We start from the raw sequence: 19619 nt of genomic DNA, 5'->3' as shown, positions 1-19619 counted from the left end.
GGACTGGTAGGTGAGCAAAACTCTGCAGGGGATCTACACCAGCCCACCCAGCTCCCATTTGAGTGGAACAAATCTGACAACAAACTATTCCTGGGTTACACATGTTAACTGTCCCTGTCTGTGTTAATTTGTAGTCACACTGAACTGTGCAGTTGGCTTGCAGTCTAAGTAACTCTCTCTTTGTCCGTAGATATCTTGGTGAACAGCGCCCAGGCCGACCTGACTGTGAAGGATAAAGACTTGAACAGCCCCTTACACCTGGCAATCAGTAAAGTATGTAATGGGTTTACGTCACTGTTGCAATCAGAACAGCAGGGACCTGGGACCCGCATAGCATAGATTTTACTTTGGTTGCATTTCCGAGGATGCTGTTAACTGTATATAAAAATGAAAGAAGAGAAGAAAGGGGCAATGCAGTAAAGAAATTAAAAGAAAAACCCATTGGGGTTTCTTCCCGCCTTAGACCGTTTATGTTCTTGGATGAAAGACACACAGCCTTTATATTTTTAATATGTCTTAGGCAGCACAGTAACTGGGCAACTGCCTACCCTCCATGCTGTTAGAATCCACCTTTTTATCACTAACCCTGTTATTACTTACTATGTTCCATCTGGGCTGCTCTTAGCTCCAATTGGGCAGCCCTCTGGGCCACATTCTCTTGGCCCTTAGCCCATGGCGGCTCTCACCTGCATTTCTTCTTCTATCCCATGGTGGCTTCTCTTCCTCCCCATCTGCTACTTCCTCTAAGCCACCAAAACTCAACCCCAGGTATTTCTCTTCTCCCCAGCTATTGGCTGTTGGCATCTTCAATCACAACCAACTGGAGGCCGGTTCAAGTCCGTCAAGTCCGTGTCTAACTTGCAGACTCTTTTGTCTCTGGGCCTCAGCCTTGTGGGGCTCCAAATTAGCATTAGAATGCAGGCCACTAACATTAGGCCAATCCACTACAGGGCTGAATTCTTGGCTGATAGATATATGCCACTGATCAAAGGGAATGCTAAAGACAGTTCCAGCATTTACCATGGGCAATCCTACCTCGTTCTACCTGTCTTGATGCTGACAGCCTATCTGTTTCATTGGCTGTAGTTTCACATTTTGATACCACATAATGGGCTAGGATGTTAGCTTACAAACTCTAAACAGTTTCCACTGAGTTTTGTTTTAAGGCACTGTGAGAGCGGAGCCCAGATCATGGTACTGCAAAGCACTGTTCATGTGCTGTCAAAGGGTATGGTGCATATGTTTTTCTCACGTACATACAAATGCCTGTGTGTGTGATTTTCATGAAGCACATTCTACTGGTATCTCAGTCATTCCTCTCAATTGGCTATATTTTGTATTTATTCTCTGGAAAGAACAGCAAAAACATTCAAAACCTAGGAGCTAATGTCAAAGCAGTGTTAGTAATGGAAACGACAGTCTTTTTCAGGCAGCCCTACGTAGAAGTGTCACATGAGAATGTCATTAAAATCAGATTCCGGCCAGGCATGGGGTGTGAGCCTCTGACCTAGCACTCTAGAGGCTATGCAGGGGGGATCTCGGAGTTCAAAGCTACCCTGGGATATATAGTAAGAGCTTATCGTAAACAAATTAAGTTTAATTTGGTCTAAGGTTTTATTTTGTTTTAGACAGAATTTTATACACTCACTGTCTCTCTCTGTCTCTCCCTGTCTCTCTGTCTTTGTCTCTGTCTGTCTTTCTCTCTCTCTCTCTCTCTCTCTCTCTCTCTGTGTGTGTGTGTGTGTGTGTGTGTGTGTGTGTGTGTGTGTGTGTGTGTGTGTCCGTCCCAGGGACAGTCAACATTTCTAACTCCTAGATGATTAGATGATACTATACCTATACCCTTCATTAGCAAAGGCTTAGTAATCCATGACCTAATCATTGATATTTTATTATCAAGCATTTATTGCCATAAAATGCAGATATGCCTGCATTTTTTGGTTAAGAAAACAACACACCCCAAAAAACAGGGTTTCTTCAGAGCACCAAACAGAAATGAAGATGTGGAATACAGACCTCGGGTGTCATGGTAACTCCAGGAGAAATGGATCACTGGAGTAGTAACTGAAGGCTTGAAGAAGGTGGAAAATGTATGTTTAAAAGACAGTGCCAAAACATGCAAAGGCTGCTGCTGAATCTGCCCTTTATCTAGGCTCAAATTCACTGTTACTCTCCAGACATTAATTTTTTTTAATTACCTTGAAAATATTCATATTAAGTATGAATATTTTAGGGTAGTCACATGTTAAACAAGTCATAATAGGCCCCGTGTAGAAGCTTAAGAGTACCTTGGGCCCATTTACTTTTTAGAAAAGAAATTACTCAGGAAATGGTCTTGAATGTTTTCAGCCAGAGGAAGCTGGTATTCAAAGTACAATCAAGTAAGCATTCAGGAGCATTTTCTATATCTCTCTTTCTCTCTTTTTTTTTTTTAAATCAGGGCCATGAGAAATGTGCCTTGTTAATACTTGACAAGATACAAGACGAGAGCCTTATCAACTCGAAGAACAGCGCTCTGCAGACGTGAGTGCGGTAACTGTAGCTAGACTTGGGCTCAGAGTCACAGGATTTTATTTGTATTTATTCTTTGGGAGCTTCGCACATGAACACAGTGAACTATGGTCACACCCACCACCATTTTCCTCCTCCAATTCCTCCCAGATCCCCTTAGCATGCCCCTGTCCCAATTAACCACTTTTTTCAATTAACCCACTAAGTCCAGTTTGTGTGCATGGGTGTGGACCATCCTCTGGAGCATGGGAAACCTACCAGTGGCTCCACCTGCCAACAGTGACTCTCTCCCTGCCCCACTACAATCCCATATCCACTGCAAACAGCCCCTCAGTGAGGGACAGCCAGCCTAGTGATCATTCCTCCCATGCTGGGGTTTTGCCTGGACTGATCTTATACACGTCATATGCAGTTAAGTACAGCTACTGTGAGTTCTCGAATGCAGCGGTTGGGTCATGTCCTGAAGACAGTATGCCACAGTTCTTCTCCCCAGGCTCCTCTCCCTGAGGTGTTCCCTGAGCCTTGGCCTGTGGGGGAGGGGTGATAACCATGTCTCATTTGGGGCAGGGCCAGAGTCATAGTATTTATCTGACACCTCTTGAGAGTCTGACATGTTGCCTGTCTAGTTCTGAGAAGTAGAGCAGAGACAGAGCCAACCTGGCTTCACCCTCAGGGAGTTTATGCACAGCTGCAGTGTTGAGTAGAGATACACCGTTTTAGATAGACCTTTCATTTTGATATGACTCGCAGGATTTGTGAGATCTTTGTTCTCCTTACCAGTGTGGCTATAGTTCGTAATAAATGTAGGGAGCTTTTAGGAAGATCTTCTGGGCTTATGAACTGACACATTTGGGGAACGTGTTGGCTTTACATATCCATGTTATGTCGTCTGACTGGAAAACATCAGGTTTATAAATCAGGTTCCCAGAATATATTCAAATAGTTTCTAAGCTATTTGCTATAATTATATTTTAATACAATTCAGTGTAACCCTCTGTGTGAAGAATCTAAAAGCTGTTTCATTTTCTATTTTGGGAGATTACCTGTGCATTTCTTTTAAAGGCAAAGAATACTAGAGTTATTTTTATTTCCTTTCTTTTAAGATTGTTAAAGGACATGGCACATTATACTGGGCATAAGACTCTTTTATAAGGTGCTATATAATCCAGTGAGACATCTATGAACATGTAATAATAGAAAGATCTGAGAGTATACATTAATGCCACTCATCCCAATGAACTGTGTGAAACGGGCTCAAATTAGCCAGTGAAGAGCCTTGTACAGAACACAGAAGAGCTCCAGTTCTTCCTCCCACCTCCTCTGTGCTCTCACCGAGGCTGCTTAAGGTCTAGACTATTTATAACACTGCAGAGAGAGCTGAACCAAACACATAAGAGTAACTGAATCAATCATACCTGGGAAAGATGTGGTCAACATGGCTCTGTGTAAAAGCAAAAACAGCCATGTGCTATTTGTAGGTTCTTAAGTATATCTTCCTTTTAGTGACATAAGTTAACCAAATTCCACATTTTTTTTTCCACCGAAAGTCGATCTTCCTTATATCAGATACCCTAAATTGTCATAAAGAGAAATGGCTTGGCATAAAGAGAAATGGCTCATAGTTTTGGTTTCAGTTCATGATTGGTTGGCCCCTTTGCTTTGTATGGGGTAGCACATTTTGACAGGAACCTGTAGCTATTCACCCACAGGACAAAAAAGGAAGGAAGGAGGGAAGGAAGGAAGGAAGGAAGGAAGAAAGGAAGGAAGGAAGGGAGAGAAAGGAGAGGGAGGAAAGAGAAATGTGGAAAGAAGTAGGGTCTTACAGTGCCTTTAAAGACGTGCTCCAGTAACCTGAAAATTTTCTCTGGGCCCCATGGACTCTTACAGGTCTGCCATCTCCCTCTTCACCATGCCTAGGGCCCACGCCTTTAGCATGCAGACCTTTGGAGGGTCCCAGCTCTACACTCACTCAAGAAGTGTTGTCAAGGCTGACCTTCAGTGTTGTCTTTCAGACCCCTCCATATCGCTGCACACAATGGCTTGAAGGTGGTGGTTGAGAAGTTGCTGGCAAAAGGAGCCTGTGTACTTGCTGTAGATGAAAATGGTAAGTAAGAAAATTAAAAGTTGACACAGGTTGTGTTGGTTGAAGCCAGAGGACAGTGAGAGAGATGGGAGTTGCTTACATAAGAGTTTTTTTTCCCCTTGGAAGTGTATTGTGTGTAAGAAGTCAAGCCCAGGTAATATGTCCCATCTGTCTTTCTGTACAACATATTGTCTGTCTGTGGCCCACCATTGCTCTCCATGTTGCATGTAACATTTCCACCTGAGTATATTTCAGCAAAAAACTGTCAGCTTGGCCTTGGAAATTGCACCTGCATACACTAAGGGGTAGAAGAAACACACACCATCAATACACACACCAGCAATACACACACCATCAATGCACACACCATCAACACATGCACCATCAATACAAACATCATCAATACACATGCCATCAATACACACACCATCAATACACACACCATCAATACACACACCATCAATGCACCTACCATCAATACACACACCATCAATACACACACCAGCAATACACACACCATCAATATACACACCATCAATACACACACCATCAATGCACCTACCATCAATACACACACCATCAATACACACACCATCAATGCACCTACCATCAATACACACACCATCAATACACACACCAACAATACACACACCATCAATGCACACACCATCAACACATGCACCATCAATACACACATCATCAATACACATGCCATCAATACACACACCATCAATACACACACCAGCAATACACACACCATCAATACACACACCATCAACACATGCACCATTAATACACACATCATCAATACACACATCATCAATACACACTCCACAGCACAGAGACAGCACTTCACATTTCAGTTCCTTCTGAGAACAAATATCATTGTAAAATATGTACCAGGACTCACACTCTTCATAGAGAAAGCCAAGGAACTTGAATAAAATGTCTGAGCTAAGGTCTAGGCTAGACATTTCTCCTATCATTTATGACTTGCCTTACCTAAATGAGCTAATTCTTATCATAAGCCTTCCTCTCTCCTTCTGCATCATAAAAACTAATGAATACTAGAATCCTACTGAAAGACCTTTGCATGCCCAATGCCTTTTAATCCTGGGGACCAAAAGAGGAACTCGTAGGTATTTATGAATTGAGTAGTTTTTGCAGTGTGACATCTAATTAAAGTATTCTGGTATGTTAACACTACTCAGTTAACTGCTTAAGACTGGAATTAGCAGCTCTTGCCTACTTCTCAGAAGTAAGCAGCCACACTAACGTCTTAGCTGACTCTTTCGTTTTGTTCTTGCAGCCCCATGTATCATAGCCTGCACCCTGCTCTCTCCCCAACACGGCTCACCTAGCAAATGCAGAGGGCTCTTTTAACCCCACCTCCTTCGTTCTCCGCCTTCTGTTCCTCACTGCTGATCAGCACCTCTAGCTCAGCGTGAAGATGTCCACTGTTTTCTTAGCTCTATCTAGTCGGTATCCATGGACACAGGAGCTCTGTGTCACTAGAGCCTGCCTTCTCGGAGTTCTCTCTGTGCCCAGTGCACTGATACTCTCTTCTCTCACCACCTCCATCCCAGGAATGAGGTGTTAAGACACGGACCCTTTTCATCCGTTTTTCACTCTGTAAAGATGAATAATCTCGTCAGGGCTGAGGGGGTAGAGGGTTTTCATGTCCAGTGACAAGAAACAACCACCAACTTTTATCAGAACAGACGGTCCGATTGACTGAGGAAACTCACTGCTTGCTCTTTGTGGAAGGGGATCTTTAGCCAAGGGATGACAGTTGGATAAGGATAGCAAGTACACCTCAAGGGTAGCTCAATCCTGCCGTTATTGGGGGTCCTGTGTGTTGGGGTGCAGTTTTCTCATGAGTTTATGGAGCCTCAAGTCTGAATGGTAGAGTCACATTACTATGGCAAACAGTCATTCGTGATAGTTCAGGTTTGTAGCTTTGGTTGGTGACTTTTATAGGTGACTTTTCTTAAGGTCTGTTAAAATTCTCTTAAATTGTCATTACTGACAGTCAGCCTCCCATGTCTAATCTCTTCAGATGGTTTCCAGGTTGGTTTTTGGTTTTTGGGGTTTTTTGTTTGTTTGTTTGTTGTTTGGTTGGTTGGTTTTGTTTTTATAGAATAGTAAATGGGTATGTGCTTTCAGTGACGTGTATATAAAGTGACATCGGTTACTGGTTTTACCCTTTCTGCTCAACACATACACTTGTCATGGAAAGTGGCTACTCTCAGAATGGGGGCCATCTGCCAGGCTGACGGCTCACAGTGTGCTTTCTGTGGGAACTCCCTCTTGAATGTCCTATTGCTAGTTTTTGTGGCTTGTATCCCTATGTCCCTTCCTTGCCATGTGTTTATGTCCTCTAGATGGAGGCTGGAATCTGCCTTATTTGGGATAAGACTGTGCTTTCTGTTGACATATGAGCCAAAACCAAAACCCAGAACCTCCATGAAATGCCATGTCCTCTCTGTTCCACTCAAGTCTCACCCCCAGCATGACTTGTGAGAAGTAACTCCTCTTACCTGGCATGAATTCTAACTCAACATGCATCTCCACTCATGAGGTTGTAGGAGATGTACTGTGGAATGCCATACAGCTCTGGACCCCCAGGACTAACCACTGCCTTGTCTGCATTTATGCCCAGGTCATACCCCGGCCCTGGCTTGTGCTCCTAACAAAGACGTGGCTGACTGTCTGGCCCTCATTCTGGCTACCATGATGACTTTTTCTCCTTCCAGTACAATGACAGCTGTCAACGTCGTTTATTTTAGAAAAGACAATTTGAGCAGAACGACCCTCTCCAATCTGGGAAGTAGGGTTAGTCTGTGCAGTAAGAATGTGGGCTCTGAGGATGGGTACAGTGAAAATGATTCTGATTCGGAAACGTTCTGAGTTTGGACTGTAGTGGTATTTCCCCCAGTGCGTGTGTTCCTGGAAGAGATAGAAGCTTGGATTCCAGGTTACATTGTATACAGGTTACATTGTATTTGAGACCAAGCTTCCAGAAGCCAGCAGAAAAGGGGTCAGTCTAACCAAAAGAGGGCAACTAAGGCACTTCTATGAAAGTCTACCTCTCATTTTAAGTAAGGACAACAAATTAAGTATTCTTCATCTTTGGGGATAATGCAACAGAGAGACAAATATTCAGTCAAAAGATTTCTTTTTCCCCACATACTCACCAGCGAGTTCTGTGAGATTGGTCAAAGTGACTTTCATGTCCCCTGGGAGGGGTGGGAAGTGGAAATGGGAAAGGCTGAACTCTTTCCTCATTCTGATGTTTGGGTTCTCACCTGAAGTCAAAGGTCAAGGTTCATCTTTAAACATAATGCCTATGACCGTCCTCTTAAGGGAGTCTACCTGACCTTGCCCCATCTGTAGGAAGCATGTAAATGCCTAGAACTTCCTCCTAAGATCTCAGTTAAAGTTTCTAGATAAATGTGAACATTGTTCATGCTCTTTGGTTAATCACAAATGAAATAGCACCGGGGCTCTGCCTAAGAAACATGTGAGTCATCTTTCAGTGGAGTAACAGATCCCAAATTTATCCAATAACATTTCAGGTGAAATTATATTGTGCCAAAACTTGAAACAATATGCAAGTCAAATAGGAAATTACCATTTGTTGAAATTGCTCTAAAATGAAAATACTAACTTTGTAAAGGCATCAGAATGCCTGGTACTGTCCTTCAATGGTAGGATAGCCAACTAGCTGCTCAGCCAAGGTCATGCCACAAGAGTGACAGTGTGCCTGAAAAGGAGCCAAGGAAATGTCAGCAGGAAGCGAAAATGGTTGGTGTGGAAGTGCAAGCCAATTGCCAGTTGTTTGATAATGAAATCAGCATTGTGAATACTGTGTCTGCTCCCTCTGCCAAAGCTTCTAGGTTGAATGGACCCCGTTCTCCACCCGGAACGGCTGTACAAAAAGAAGAATGAGACTTTTAAGAATTATGCACACACACACACACACATGCACACATGTGTGCATATTTACGTGTGTACTTCATCAACCAGCTATCCACGAGGACCAAAATGCTTCTACCTAGACTGGGATATTTTAAGCATTTTTCTTTTTACATGCAAGTGAGAATTGTAGTAACTTTTCTATGAGGTTAAAACGGAATCTTTTTTTTGCATACCAGTCTTTATTGTATTTTATATTTTCAGTGACACAGATTTCAAGTTGATAGCTTGACATTTGTAACTGATGATGTGTTGACCACAGGTTTTTTGTTTTTAAACTAGAGAATATGTCTGTATACTTTGATGTAAATGTGTTTATATTTATTTGAAATGAAAAAAATGCCAAGAAATACCACTGTTTAGGCTTGCTGTCACTCTCTCCGTCTCTGTCTGTCTGTCTCTCATATCTCTCTCTGTGTGTCTCATATCTCTCTGTCTCTCTCTGTGTCTCTGTCTCTGTGTTTTTCTCTGTGTCTCTCTCTTTGTCTCTCTCTCTGTTATGAACCTTATTTAGAATAACAAAGTAAATGGGAAAATATCCTTGACTCTGGGCTATCCAATAGCTCTGGGGTTAAACCCAGCATTTCCCATTACTGCCAGCTGACCCTTGGGTTTGTCCATTGCTTGACCCCATTCTGTAGCCAATCAGAGCCTTCCTGTGGGATGAACATTGATGTTGCTGATCACATACACAGAGGAAGCCCAAAGTAAGACCCAGAGACTACAGAAACTACACCAAAAATGGCATATAGTCCTGACAGTGGGAAAGGACACCAAGAAAGGGAATTTAAAACAAACACAGGCCGGAGTGTTCTATTCCACAAGCCGTAGACTCAGGAGAAAGTCTGCAGCGTAGGGCGTGAGTTTGCTGTGTTTTATTTTAGGTTTTCTCTTCTCCTTTGAAGTTTCTATTTTATAGTATTTTGAGAGTTTTGAAAATAATTGTATCGCATCTGGCCCAGACCCAGGTAATGTATTCTATCATTTTCCTTAAGCTGTAAGAGACTTTGCCCTCACTATTTTAATATTCTGGATTTAATTAAAACTCCTGTTGATTCTTCACAAGTGAAAGCTTTTTGGTAGTTTTATAAAATTGATACTGATGTCATTAAAGCATTTTTTTTACACAAGCACCATTTTGTTTTTACATTCTTGGTACAATATATCCCCCTATCTGGTCCTTCTAGTTAGAGCAGGTACATTTGAAACAAATAGACAGACCTACTAATGTGCAACAATGACCTTATCTGTAGGGAGTCCTGAGGATTGAGAAACAGCTCACATTGAAGAAGTGTGACTTACTGTAGTGTCTTTTTTTAGAAGTGAGTAGTAGACGTCTTACTGGGTTAGCATTTAATGCAGAAAACAAACGCCTGCATTGCTTGTGATGCAGCCCAGTGCAAGGTAGTGGAGGGGTCACTTCTGCAAAGCAAGAGACATTGTGTTTGTAGAGCTATGCAGGCCCTCCCTGGCTCATTCTGATAGAGGATGTACAAAGGAACACAGGGAAATTGAGCTTACTAAGAACCATTCTTCTGAGTTGCTGTCTGTCTGTCTTGTCTGTCTACCTGCCTGTCTCCCCCATTTCCTCCCCCTGCCCAACAAGACCAAATTTTTTTTTAAGGAAATAACTTTTGAAAACTGAAATTTCTATGTACTTTGTTGTCTTATAGATGTTTGCAACATCACTTTCTGAGGAGAAAATAGTTTTTTAGTGGTCTCAGTTGCCCAGTGCTTTTACCTGGATTCATTATTTTCAGACTGTGTGTTAGCCACAGCCACAAGGCCCTTGTCTGATCAAGCCTCCCTGGTCACCGGCGTCTGCCTGTCTTTGGTAAATTCATTACTATCTCCAGAATTGCCTAAAGCCCTAGTAAACAATAGCTCAGGGGATTTCTGTTTATCACTACTAAAAGGGCACCGTGGTATGTTTTGGTACTTGGGCAGTAAGCAGCTGCTTGACATGTTGCTTTAGAGCAAGAGCGCCAGGCGGATTTGCTGCACTGGACCTGCTTGACACCACTGAGCAGCCCGGGTTGAGGAACTCATCCCTCTGTGGTGTGTGACATGACGTTAGAGTGCCTTTTTATATTTGTATATCCCGGAAATGTTCTGTGAAACACTTTGTACTTTTTCATTTGAGTGTTACTGAAGCAATATAATCAATCCCTTAGGTGAGTTTTCCTTTCTTTGAATGTACCAAGTGTCTCCTTTCCTATTCCCCTTCTCTGCTTTGAAATGAAAATGCTCAAGTTTTCTATAGGAATTCTGTTTGACTTTGCAGTACTAAAATGCTTTCTTCTTACTGAAACTGTCAACCATAGGTCAGTATTATAGGGGAAGAGTATTTTAAGATAGCGACAATCTGAGCGTGTTTGTAAAGTGTAATTCCATGTTTCCTACTCGGTGATCTGAAGACTCGGATGCAAGTAGCTTTTGTTTCGTAGATCTGGCTACAGACGACGCTCCAGCGTGTGCAATGTGCCCTTGCAAAGCACAATGTTACACATCCCGTGCCAATGTTACATTTTGTAAAACGTATTTTTAACAGCATAAACTATGTGATGATTTCAGTGGGTTTTTGTCTGTGCTTTTAAGGTGTAGATTTGAGTTGAAATGACATTGGTAAATGTCCTGAGTGTAAAACTGAGGGAAAATGGCTTTCGGTTCAGTGAAGGACTCTGGACCGGTGTGAATCTTCCCAAGCACAGTTTAATGCTTTCCCAACTACTGAATGCTCTAATGATGTAGGTGAAGTACTTACCTGTAATATATGATGGGCATGCATTCAGATGGTTATTTTTACAAATAAAAACGGTACAAATGTTGTTGCACTGTGTGTTTTCTTTCATTTTTCAAGTGTATGCTTTTTCCAAATTATTCTAATTTTAACCTTTGCCCTACCCCAACACCAAACCAAATTAATTCTGAAAATAAGAAAGCAACCTCGAGATTTTTAAAATTATGCTTAGACTATCACATGGAGGGGAACAATTCATTTATCTATGTCTCCAACATTTTTCATAAAGAAGTTCAGCTGAGTCATGGTGAAAGTCGTGTGACAAGCCAGAAGCAGGAAAGCTATGCCATCCTAAGGACCGTGCAGCCTGCCACGGTAGCCGTGATGGAGTTTGGTGTTGCTGTAAACTTCCTTGTGGTGAGAGGGATGTGCAGTAAGTCACATCTATCAGACAGGAAACTTTTGAGGCCTGTGGTCCATGCTGCTGTCATTGCTACTGAGCATGACTCGATGGCAGCTAAAAGCTCATCCTCTGCACTGTCCTTAAAGGTGGAGTAGGGCGTGCTTCTCCATCTGTCCTAAATTTCTCCCCTGGACTCTCAGTGTCAAGAAAGTGCCTAGGAAGGCCGGGGAGCAACCCTAAAGAGAGCGTCTACAGCTAATGAGAAAGAGGCTTGGTGCATACAGCTTTCCCAAGTACCTCAAATCACAGTGTCACGGAATATATGGCATCTTAGTTTCTTGAAGACCAGCCCCGTCGCAAGCCTCTTCATGAATAAACTGAATTTCAGAGAAGTCCCGCAGATGCTCAGTTTTGCAGAGGAAGTGGTACGAAAGCAGGATGTATGCTCCTGGATGCTTTCTCCTCTGAGCCACTCTGCCATAAAGTGTTTATTTTTTTTTTCCTAACAAATATGGTCTGGAAAGTTTTGTATTTCTTAATCTCGATATACAAATGTGGATTTTCCTTAAAGACTCTAAGTCATGAGCCATGCCTTAAGTGCGTGTTTCCTGAGAGCAAAGTGGGCTATTGGTTATGTGTAAACATGAACAAAGGGCCTCAAACTCAGTGGCTTAACAACAAACATTTCTTCTCCTGTTTTCTGTGAACCTGTCATGCTTTTCCTAGGTCTTCTGCTGCAGAGTTTCTTCTAGAATCCAGGGTTGCCCCATGTCTTGGCTCCGCATATGACTGTCGGCAGGCTTCTTCACGGTTTACTGGGATGGAGCCTTTGCTGAGTGGACCTTCCCAAAGCGAAGTTCACAGCGTAACATCTGTCCTCAGGAGAACAGGCAGACTGAGATGATGTGGAGAGAAAGCACAAAATGTAACTCTGGTCTGAGTCTTAGAAATGACATCAAGCCATTTCCCTCATATTCCTTAGAGCTAGGTTACTAAGTCCTGTGTGAACTTACAGGGACAGCATTGCTGAGGGTGTGAGGACCGGGAGGCAGAAGTCATGGGGAGCTCCTGTTCACACTGCTCCATCACAGTGTCCTTATGTCCTCAGCCTCATGAGTTCCTGTGAAGAACCGTGTGGCAATCCCTAAGTTTACTTGTGTCTTCATCAGCAAGAACGGGGAACAATGTCTCTCCTGACGTACAACTGTATACTTGGCATGTTGATGTGGCTCTTTCTCTACAAGTTGCTTATCCAAAGATCCTTCTTGGATTCCGTTCAGTGGGGTTGGACTCTCATACTTACATCCTTATGTTAACACGCTTACTATATTCCAGAATTAGCTCTAAAAACTCCAAAGCTTTCTGGGTAGAAGGCGACCAACGCAGTTTGAAGGCTTGTGGGTGAGGAGACCTATAGATTGCCTCTTTAGCATGTTTCTCTCTGAAGGCACCCTGGCTGTAAAAGAAGGAGCAGAAGATGGCTGTGCCATCCACTCAGCCCCAATCTCTCCAAGTAGGTGGAAGCTTGGGATCCACCCAGTAGCTGGGGATGAAGATTCGAGGGGCTACAGACATCATTTACTGTTTGGAGACTCATGGAGGCCAGATGTGCCATGCAGTTCAGTAACCAGTTGTTCAACATCTCACCCAAATGCCAGTGGTCCCTTACTCCTCGGCTCATCTGCTTCATCTCCTCCCATCTCTCAATGGTTTCTGTGAGGTCAGGCATATCTTCTTATCTCCCCCCAAGGATTATATTAGAAGTCTCTGATATGTGTTCCATCATGCGGAGAGTTTACATGAGATGGTAACCTAAGCTCATGTACCCCGTTTTCTTCCCCAGGAGAGATTATAAGCAGGTGAGTGAACAAGAGGAAACCGTCGTGGATTCAAGGTGAGTTTCCAGTTATCAGCAGTGAGCACACTTGTATGTGTTTGCCTTCAGCATGTTCCTTGTCTTAAGCTACTTTTTAGGTAGGGAAACTTCTTACAGAAACGGGAGCACATGGCCCAGTGTCAGAGAGTAAAGGCTGGAAAGACAATACTGTGTGTTCTACATAATGGTGAATACAGTCTCTATCTTTAAGTGAAAACTGGAATATATGTATATTTTTTTTTCTGACACCGGTAACAGAATTTATTATGTGAATCAGTTTGGGAAAACTCAAGATTGGGCCATGATCTTCTCCAGAGAAGTGGGTTTTTTTGTTTGTTTGTTTTTCTCTTTTTTTCATGTGTCCTCTACTTATAGCTGAAAAGGTAGCTTACAGAACACAGTCCAATTTACATCACAGTTACTGTGCAATTCTTGATTATCTTAAGATCACAAGGGTGTGATTTGGACCCAAATATTATAAAGAGAAGCCCTATGATTTAATTACACTCTGTGATGCTCATCCAACAGATATTGCCAGCCTTACCCATCTGAGAAGGAAGCATCTTCTGATAGCCAGAGCTGAGTGGAATGGGGTAAAAATTGCCTGTGAGTGAGCTTGGGAGAGGAGTCTAGTCCTGTGAGTGGGAAACTCAAGCCCTCCTGCGGCAATCTTGTATGAATTAGGCAGCATTTCAGATCTTTGGGTGGAAGACTCCTGGTTGCTTAGCAACCGGTACTGCTCCTGATCATGAGTGGCTTTGGGAAGGTGGGCCTCCACTTTGCAAATGGAAGGACAGAATTCTTAAGGAATGAGGCAGAGGTGGTCTTCGGGCGGTGCTGAGTGCCCTTATTCTTGTCAGATCTGGGAATGTTAGCTATTGTACCTTATCTGGGATGTGCCTTATTCTTCTGATCGAGAAGGCAAGTTCCTTTTCTTATTCCCCTTAAATCAAGTGACACTTAGCCTGAGAGACACTGTGGTCTGAACAGCTCTGGGGCCACGTCCATGTTAATGAAAACATTTTTCTTCATAAGCCAGCCCCACTCCCTGGCACCCACAGTAAAACATGGACAAAGGCACGCTTCGTCTCCTCACTCAAAGAAGGTACTAGAGAAAGGGCATTCCCAGGACCTAACTGCCAGACTCTGTGCTAGACATTCCTCAGTATAAGCATCTCATTCTGGCTATCAGGTTCCCCAAGGTGTCCCTACGTCTGTCTCTAAGGCACACCAACTCCTCTAAGGCTCTCGGCTTATGAATTTATTTTCTTATCATTCAGAAAGAAAGCTCTGCATTAATGGCCTCCCCTTCTGGACATTTAGCCCTTAGATGCTGAGAAAGTGGGCTGAGGGAATAGATCAATTCACGTGTAGGGGTTCTGGTCATTGGGGTCACACTTGACCATAAGTTTCAGCCCCACTCCCTTTTTGGCTGTTTCAAAGGCTTCTCCAGCCTTCTCCAGAGGGAACCTGGGCAGCTAAGGGCTTTACGGTCTTAAGTCTTCAATGCAAGCACGGAGATAGCCATTGGCCACGGGTTGCGGTATCAAAGCACGCCTTTCATATCCACCTCCCGCATAGCTGCGTGCGCTAAGGGTAAACTGACCATCTCGCAGCCCATTCCACAATTCCCACGGTCCCACCAGAGGAGTGGCATAGATGCCGGTCTGGATGGAGGACTCCGCTCCTGTGCATTCAATGGTCACCTCTGGCTCGCTCCCCAGCAGACTTTCCGCCTTCCTGCCAATTTCCTCGGGGGTCTCTTTGGCAATCTGGATGGTAAAGTCGGCTCCAACTTCCTTGGCTTTGGTCAACCGAGAAGCAGATAGGTCAGTCACCACTACCCGAGCAGGTCCCATTGCTTTGGCCCCAAGCAAAGTGGCTATCCCAACTGGCCCAGCTCCACACACAAGGACCTTGTTCCCAGGGAAACTGAACCTCGACGGCAAACATAGATCCCCACAGAGAGAGGCTCAATCAGGGCCCCTTCTTCAAAGGTGACACCGTCAGGATGCTTGTTGCGGAAGTCAGCACTGTGCTTGTAGAAGTGGAGACGTTCCCATCATCCGGGGGTGTGGTTTGGAAGATCAATGGCGTCAGATTGTAGCTGCCGACCTTGCAGTATTCTGGGGGAGCGCCAGGCTCCATGTTCCACCGACGCTCCTACTTTTGTGGCAGTTCCAGCAGCGTCATGGCCAAGCACCATTGGCTTTTTCACAGCAATTCGGCCATATTCCCAGCAGTGAGGTGGTGCAGAGTTTCATAAAAGGGTACAGTCAGCGAGTGTGTTGAAGGCGAAGAGCTGGAAGAGTTGTTGAGTTGCAGCACTAGTTGGTGAGCTGGCTCTGAGTTCTCAAGGGGCACGGTCACGAGTTCTGCAGCTCTGATAATGAGAAAACCCAGGACACTAGCCACGGGAGTGTGTGGTTGAGGGTGATTAAAGAAAATGCATTGGGGGGAGGGGGGTCCTGGAGGACTCAAGGGAGCTGACAAGATGGCTCAGGGGGTGCATGAGAAACCTGAGTTTGGATCCGCAGCACCCACATAAAGACGTGTGGTAGTATACATCTATAGATCTGGAGGATTCCCAGAGCTGTCTGGGTAGCCAGTCTAGCCAACTGGTGAGCTCTGGACTCTGAGCTCAAGCAGAGACCCTGTCTCAAAAAATAAGGCAGAGACCTATAAAAAAGACACCTGACATTGACCCTTGCCCTCTAAATGCACACAAACCTATGTGCACGTGCACCTGTACATACATGACATACACATGTACACTGTACACATGTAGACACAGAATTTTCATTATTAAAAATAATTTTTAAAATCTCAAAGAGGGACAATATGACAAATGTCTCAAGAGCCATTTAACATACAGTTTGAGCAAAATTGATGGGAAAAAAAATCAGGCTACACAGAAGCATGTACTATTCGGGTACTTTACTATAAGCACACACACACTTAAATCTGACATTGTCAGACTGAAGACTGCTTTTAGAATTAAGCTGAAGCTTTTAAAGGGAAAGGGGTCATATTTCAACTAAAAAGAAAGAAAGACTAGCCCTCATCAGTGGTGCAATGGCAGGGTTTCAGATCATATGGTTTTATCCTAAATGTGTTTTTCAGGCTCCTCAGAAAACATGACAGATGGCTGAGGAGAAACAAAAGGAGTGTGCGGATCTGACAAGCGTGTTAGAGAGAATAATGAAAGATGGAACTCTTCCCAGGGGCCCTTGCACAGAACAAAGGACTAACGACATCACTGGAACACACTGCTGCTCTTCAATTGAAAACTAAACGTGCTTTAAAATAATACATCTTTCTTCAGACATTAACTTCTAACTGAAAAAATAATATGGGTTCTAATTCCTTTGGATTCCCCCCCCCCCCCAAAAATCATTTTGCTTCCAATGAGTGCTTTTATTTTATATGTATCTTAGGTCTAAGATTCATTTCTGGCTTATTATTGTATTATAATTTCAAACCTGCAAAGATTCTGTTACTGGATCATTGCCTATTGATTCATTGATTCTCTGCTGAACTTCATTCACAAGAGGCTACTCCTCTTCCTGTAAATTTTGACCAGGCTGCCGGGCACATTTTGTTTTGGCATCGGAGCTGAAACTACTGATTAAGGACCCAGTTAGTGCCATCTGGGAGCTTGCTTTGTGATGTCACAGCTGACACAAGAAATTAGATTGAAACCAATTAATTTCTCACAATGTATTTCAGATATTGAGAAAGAAGTCTTTGAGGGGTGCTAACAATAGGTCCTAGAGCATTTATTCTGGTATGTATTAATGACCGACCCTCACGGTCTGTGCCACTCATGGTCTGAGTGCGAGGTAGATGGTGCAGTACAGGGGACATGCATTAATGTCATTCCTGATTAGAACTTTAGTGCCACAAATGAAGTCACCTTATTAAACTGCTTACTGCTTTTCAGATGGAACAAGTAATAAACAGTCAACATACCCTGGACTCCTACAGCATTGAATGCTTTAGATTCAAGAGCTATAGGAGAAGGAACACCTTTATTGTCTCCACGAAGATATGGCTTCCTAGTTACAAATTTGGATTCAAACATTGCCAAATCGTTTTAAAAATCTATACCCTTGAATCTGCTATATGTGGAAACCAAATGGTTTGATTTCCCCTCCTTTTTGTGGCCTTTTTGTTTTAAAATGAACATTATCATATGAATTAGCCTTCGTGTCAATATATAGGATGCTATAGTTTAGATCAGAAATGTCTCCCAAAAGCTGATGTGTAAAAAAAGACTTTGCCAAGTCCTGTGGCACTAGTAGGAGGTGGCAGAGCACTTAGGAGGAGGAACATAGGGAGCACTCACTGAGAGTGTGCCCTTAAAGGGGCCGCTGGGGGCTCTAGTCCTTCCCATTTCTCTTTTTTCATCCTGGCCAGCTTCCCTCTGTCACACTTACCCATCATGATGTGATACCCACCCAAAGCCAAGTGACCAATTAATCTTGGACCAATTTCTCTAAAATCCTGAGCCAAAAGGAACAGCTTTTCTTTATAAGTTGATCATCTCAATGGCTGCAGCAATGGAAAACTCATGCACAAAGGGGCTACAATAGTGAGTTTGGAAACTGTGACCAGGGAGCCCAAACCAGTATCTATTTAACAAAGAATACCAGCACTAGGGCCAGCAAAGACAGCTCCATGCATAAAGGCACTTGGCCACCAAGCCTCATGGCCTGGCTCCTGTCCCTGGAACACACATAGAACATACAAAGTAGGAGACTATCAATTTCAAAATACATTCCTTTGACCTCCATACACAGACACACACACACACTTTTTTTCATAATAAATATTTTTATTGAATAGTTTATATATTTACATTTCAAATGTTATCCCCTTTCCCAGTCCTCCCCCCACCCTCCCTCCCCCTGCTTCTATGAGGATGCTTCCCCACCCACCCACCCACCCCCTCCCACCTCAACATCCTGGCATTCCACTAGACTGGGGAAATGAGCTTTCACAGGACTAAGGGCTTCTCCTCCTATTGATGATGCCAGACACTGCCATCCTCCACACACCGGTTTGTTTTTGTTTTTTTTTTAAGAAAACCAGCTTTTTTTGAGATATGATTGACATTCTATAAAACTGACCCCTTTAGAGTATACATTTTATTGGTCTTTAGCAAATTTTTAGAGTTGCATAATCACCACTAATTTCAGAAAGGTTTTGTTATCTTAAAAATAAGCCCTATGGAGGATGCTTGAATCTCACTCAGAAGGGGAAATAGAGATTTGAGGTGATGGAAGGAGGGAACTGGGAGGAGGTGGGGAAGAGATGGTGAGGGGAAGAGGGCTGGGGTTCAAGCATGAGGGGGAGAGGGGTGGGAGAGAAAATATAAATGTGGGGGGGAAGCAGCAAGTGAAGACCTGGGATGGGGGAAGCTCCTGGGAGTTTATGGAGGAACACCTTTGCAGAGGCTCCCAGCAGTGGGGATGTTGAGCCTGAGGTGTCCACCCCCTGTGGCCAGGCAGGATTCCCAGTGGAGGGAGGGGGACACCAACCCACCCACAAAATCTTCAACCCAAAATTTGTGCCTACAAGATGTGCAGGGATAAAGATGAAGCAGAGATGGACGAAATGCCCAATCAATGATTGGCCCGACTTGAGACTTATCCCATGGGAAAGAGCCAACCCCTGATTCTATTAATGATACTCTGCAATGCTTGTACACAGGAGCCTAGTATGGCTGTCTCCCGAGAGGCTTCATCCAGCAGCAGATGGAGGCAGATGCTGAGACCCACAGCCAAACATTAGGCGGAGCTCTGGGAGTCTTGTGGAGGGGGGAGAATTGGGAGGGGGCGAAGGACACCACAACAATACCTACAAAGTCAAGTATCTTGGGCCCGTGGGGATTCAGGGATTCAGAGACTGAACCACCAACCAAAGAGCATTCTTAGGCTGGACATAGTCCCCCCCCCCCCATTCATATGTTGCAGATAAGCAGCTTAATCTTCATATGGGGCCCCTAACAACTGAAACAAGGGAC

The 19619-nt window shown here is 43.7% G+C and overlaps 1 protein-coding gene and 1 pseudogene across 3 annotated transcripts in view; one reads left to right on the top strand and one right to left on the bottom strand.

Annotated features, from left to right (window-relative positions):
- ANKRD44 (ankyrin repeat domain 44) overlaps window positions 1-11343 on the top strand; it is a gene marked incomplete at its 3' end in the record, with an annotated part of 157860 nt that extends 146517 nt beyond the window's left edge. Inside the window, exons 24-28 of one of the 2 annotated variants that reach the window (XM_080932856.1) lie at window positions 191-273; window positions 2441-2523; window positions 4524-4619; window positions 5821-5852; window positions 7257-7504. In XM_080932856.1, coding sequence (XP_080788982.1) covers window positions 191-273; window positions 2441-2523; window positions 4524-4619; window positions 5821-5852; window positions 7257-7504 — 542 coding nt within the window. Of the gene's footprint in view, window positions 1-190; window positions 274-2440; window positions 2524-4523; window positions 4620-5820; window positions 5853-7256; window positions 7505-8486 lie in introns of those variants that run through there. The other variant, XM_080932857.1, reaches the window with a different exon arrangement.
- A 3612-nt stretch (window positions 11344-14955) lies between these two features.
- LOC308433013 (sorbitol dehydrogenase-like) lies at window positions 14956-15848 on the bottom strand (annotated as a pseudogene). The gene has a single exon. The product of its transcript is annotated as a sorbitol dehydrogenase-like (transcript).
- Between the last annotated feature and the right edge of the window lie 3771 nt (window positions 15849-19619).

This window comes from Micromys minutus (genome assembly GCF_963924665.1).
Source record: "Micromys minutus genome assembly, chromosome: 19".
Taxonomy (NCBI): Eukaryota; Metazoa; Chordata; class Mammalia; order Rodentia; family Muridae; genus Micromys; species Micromys minutus.
This window is presented reverse-complemented; position numbering and strand designations above follow the sequence as displayed.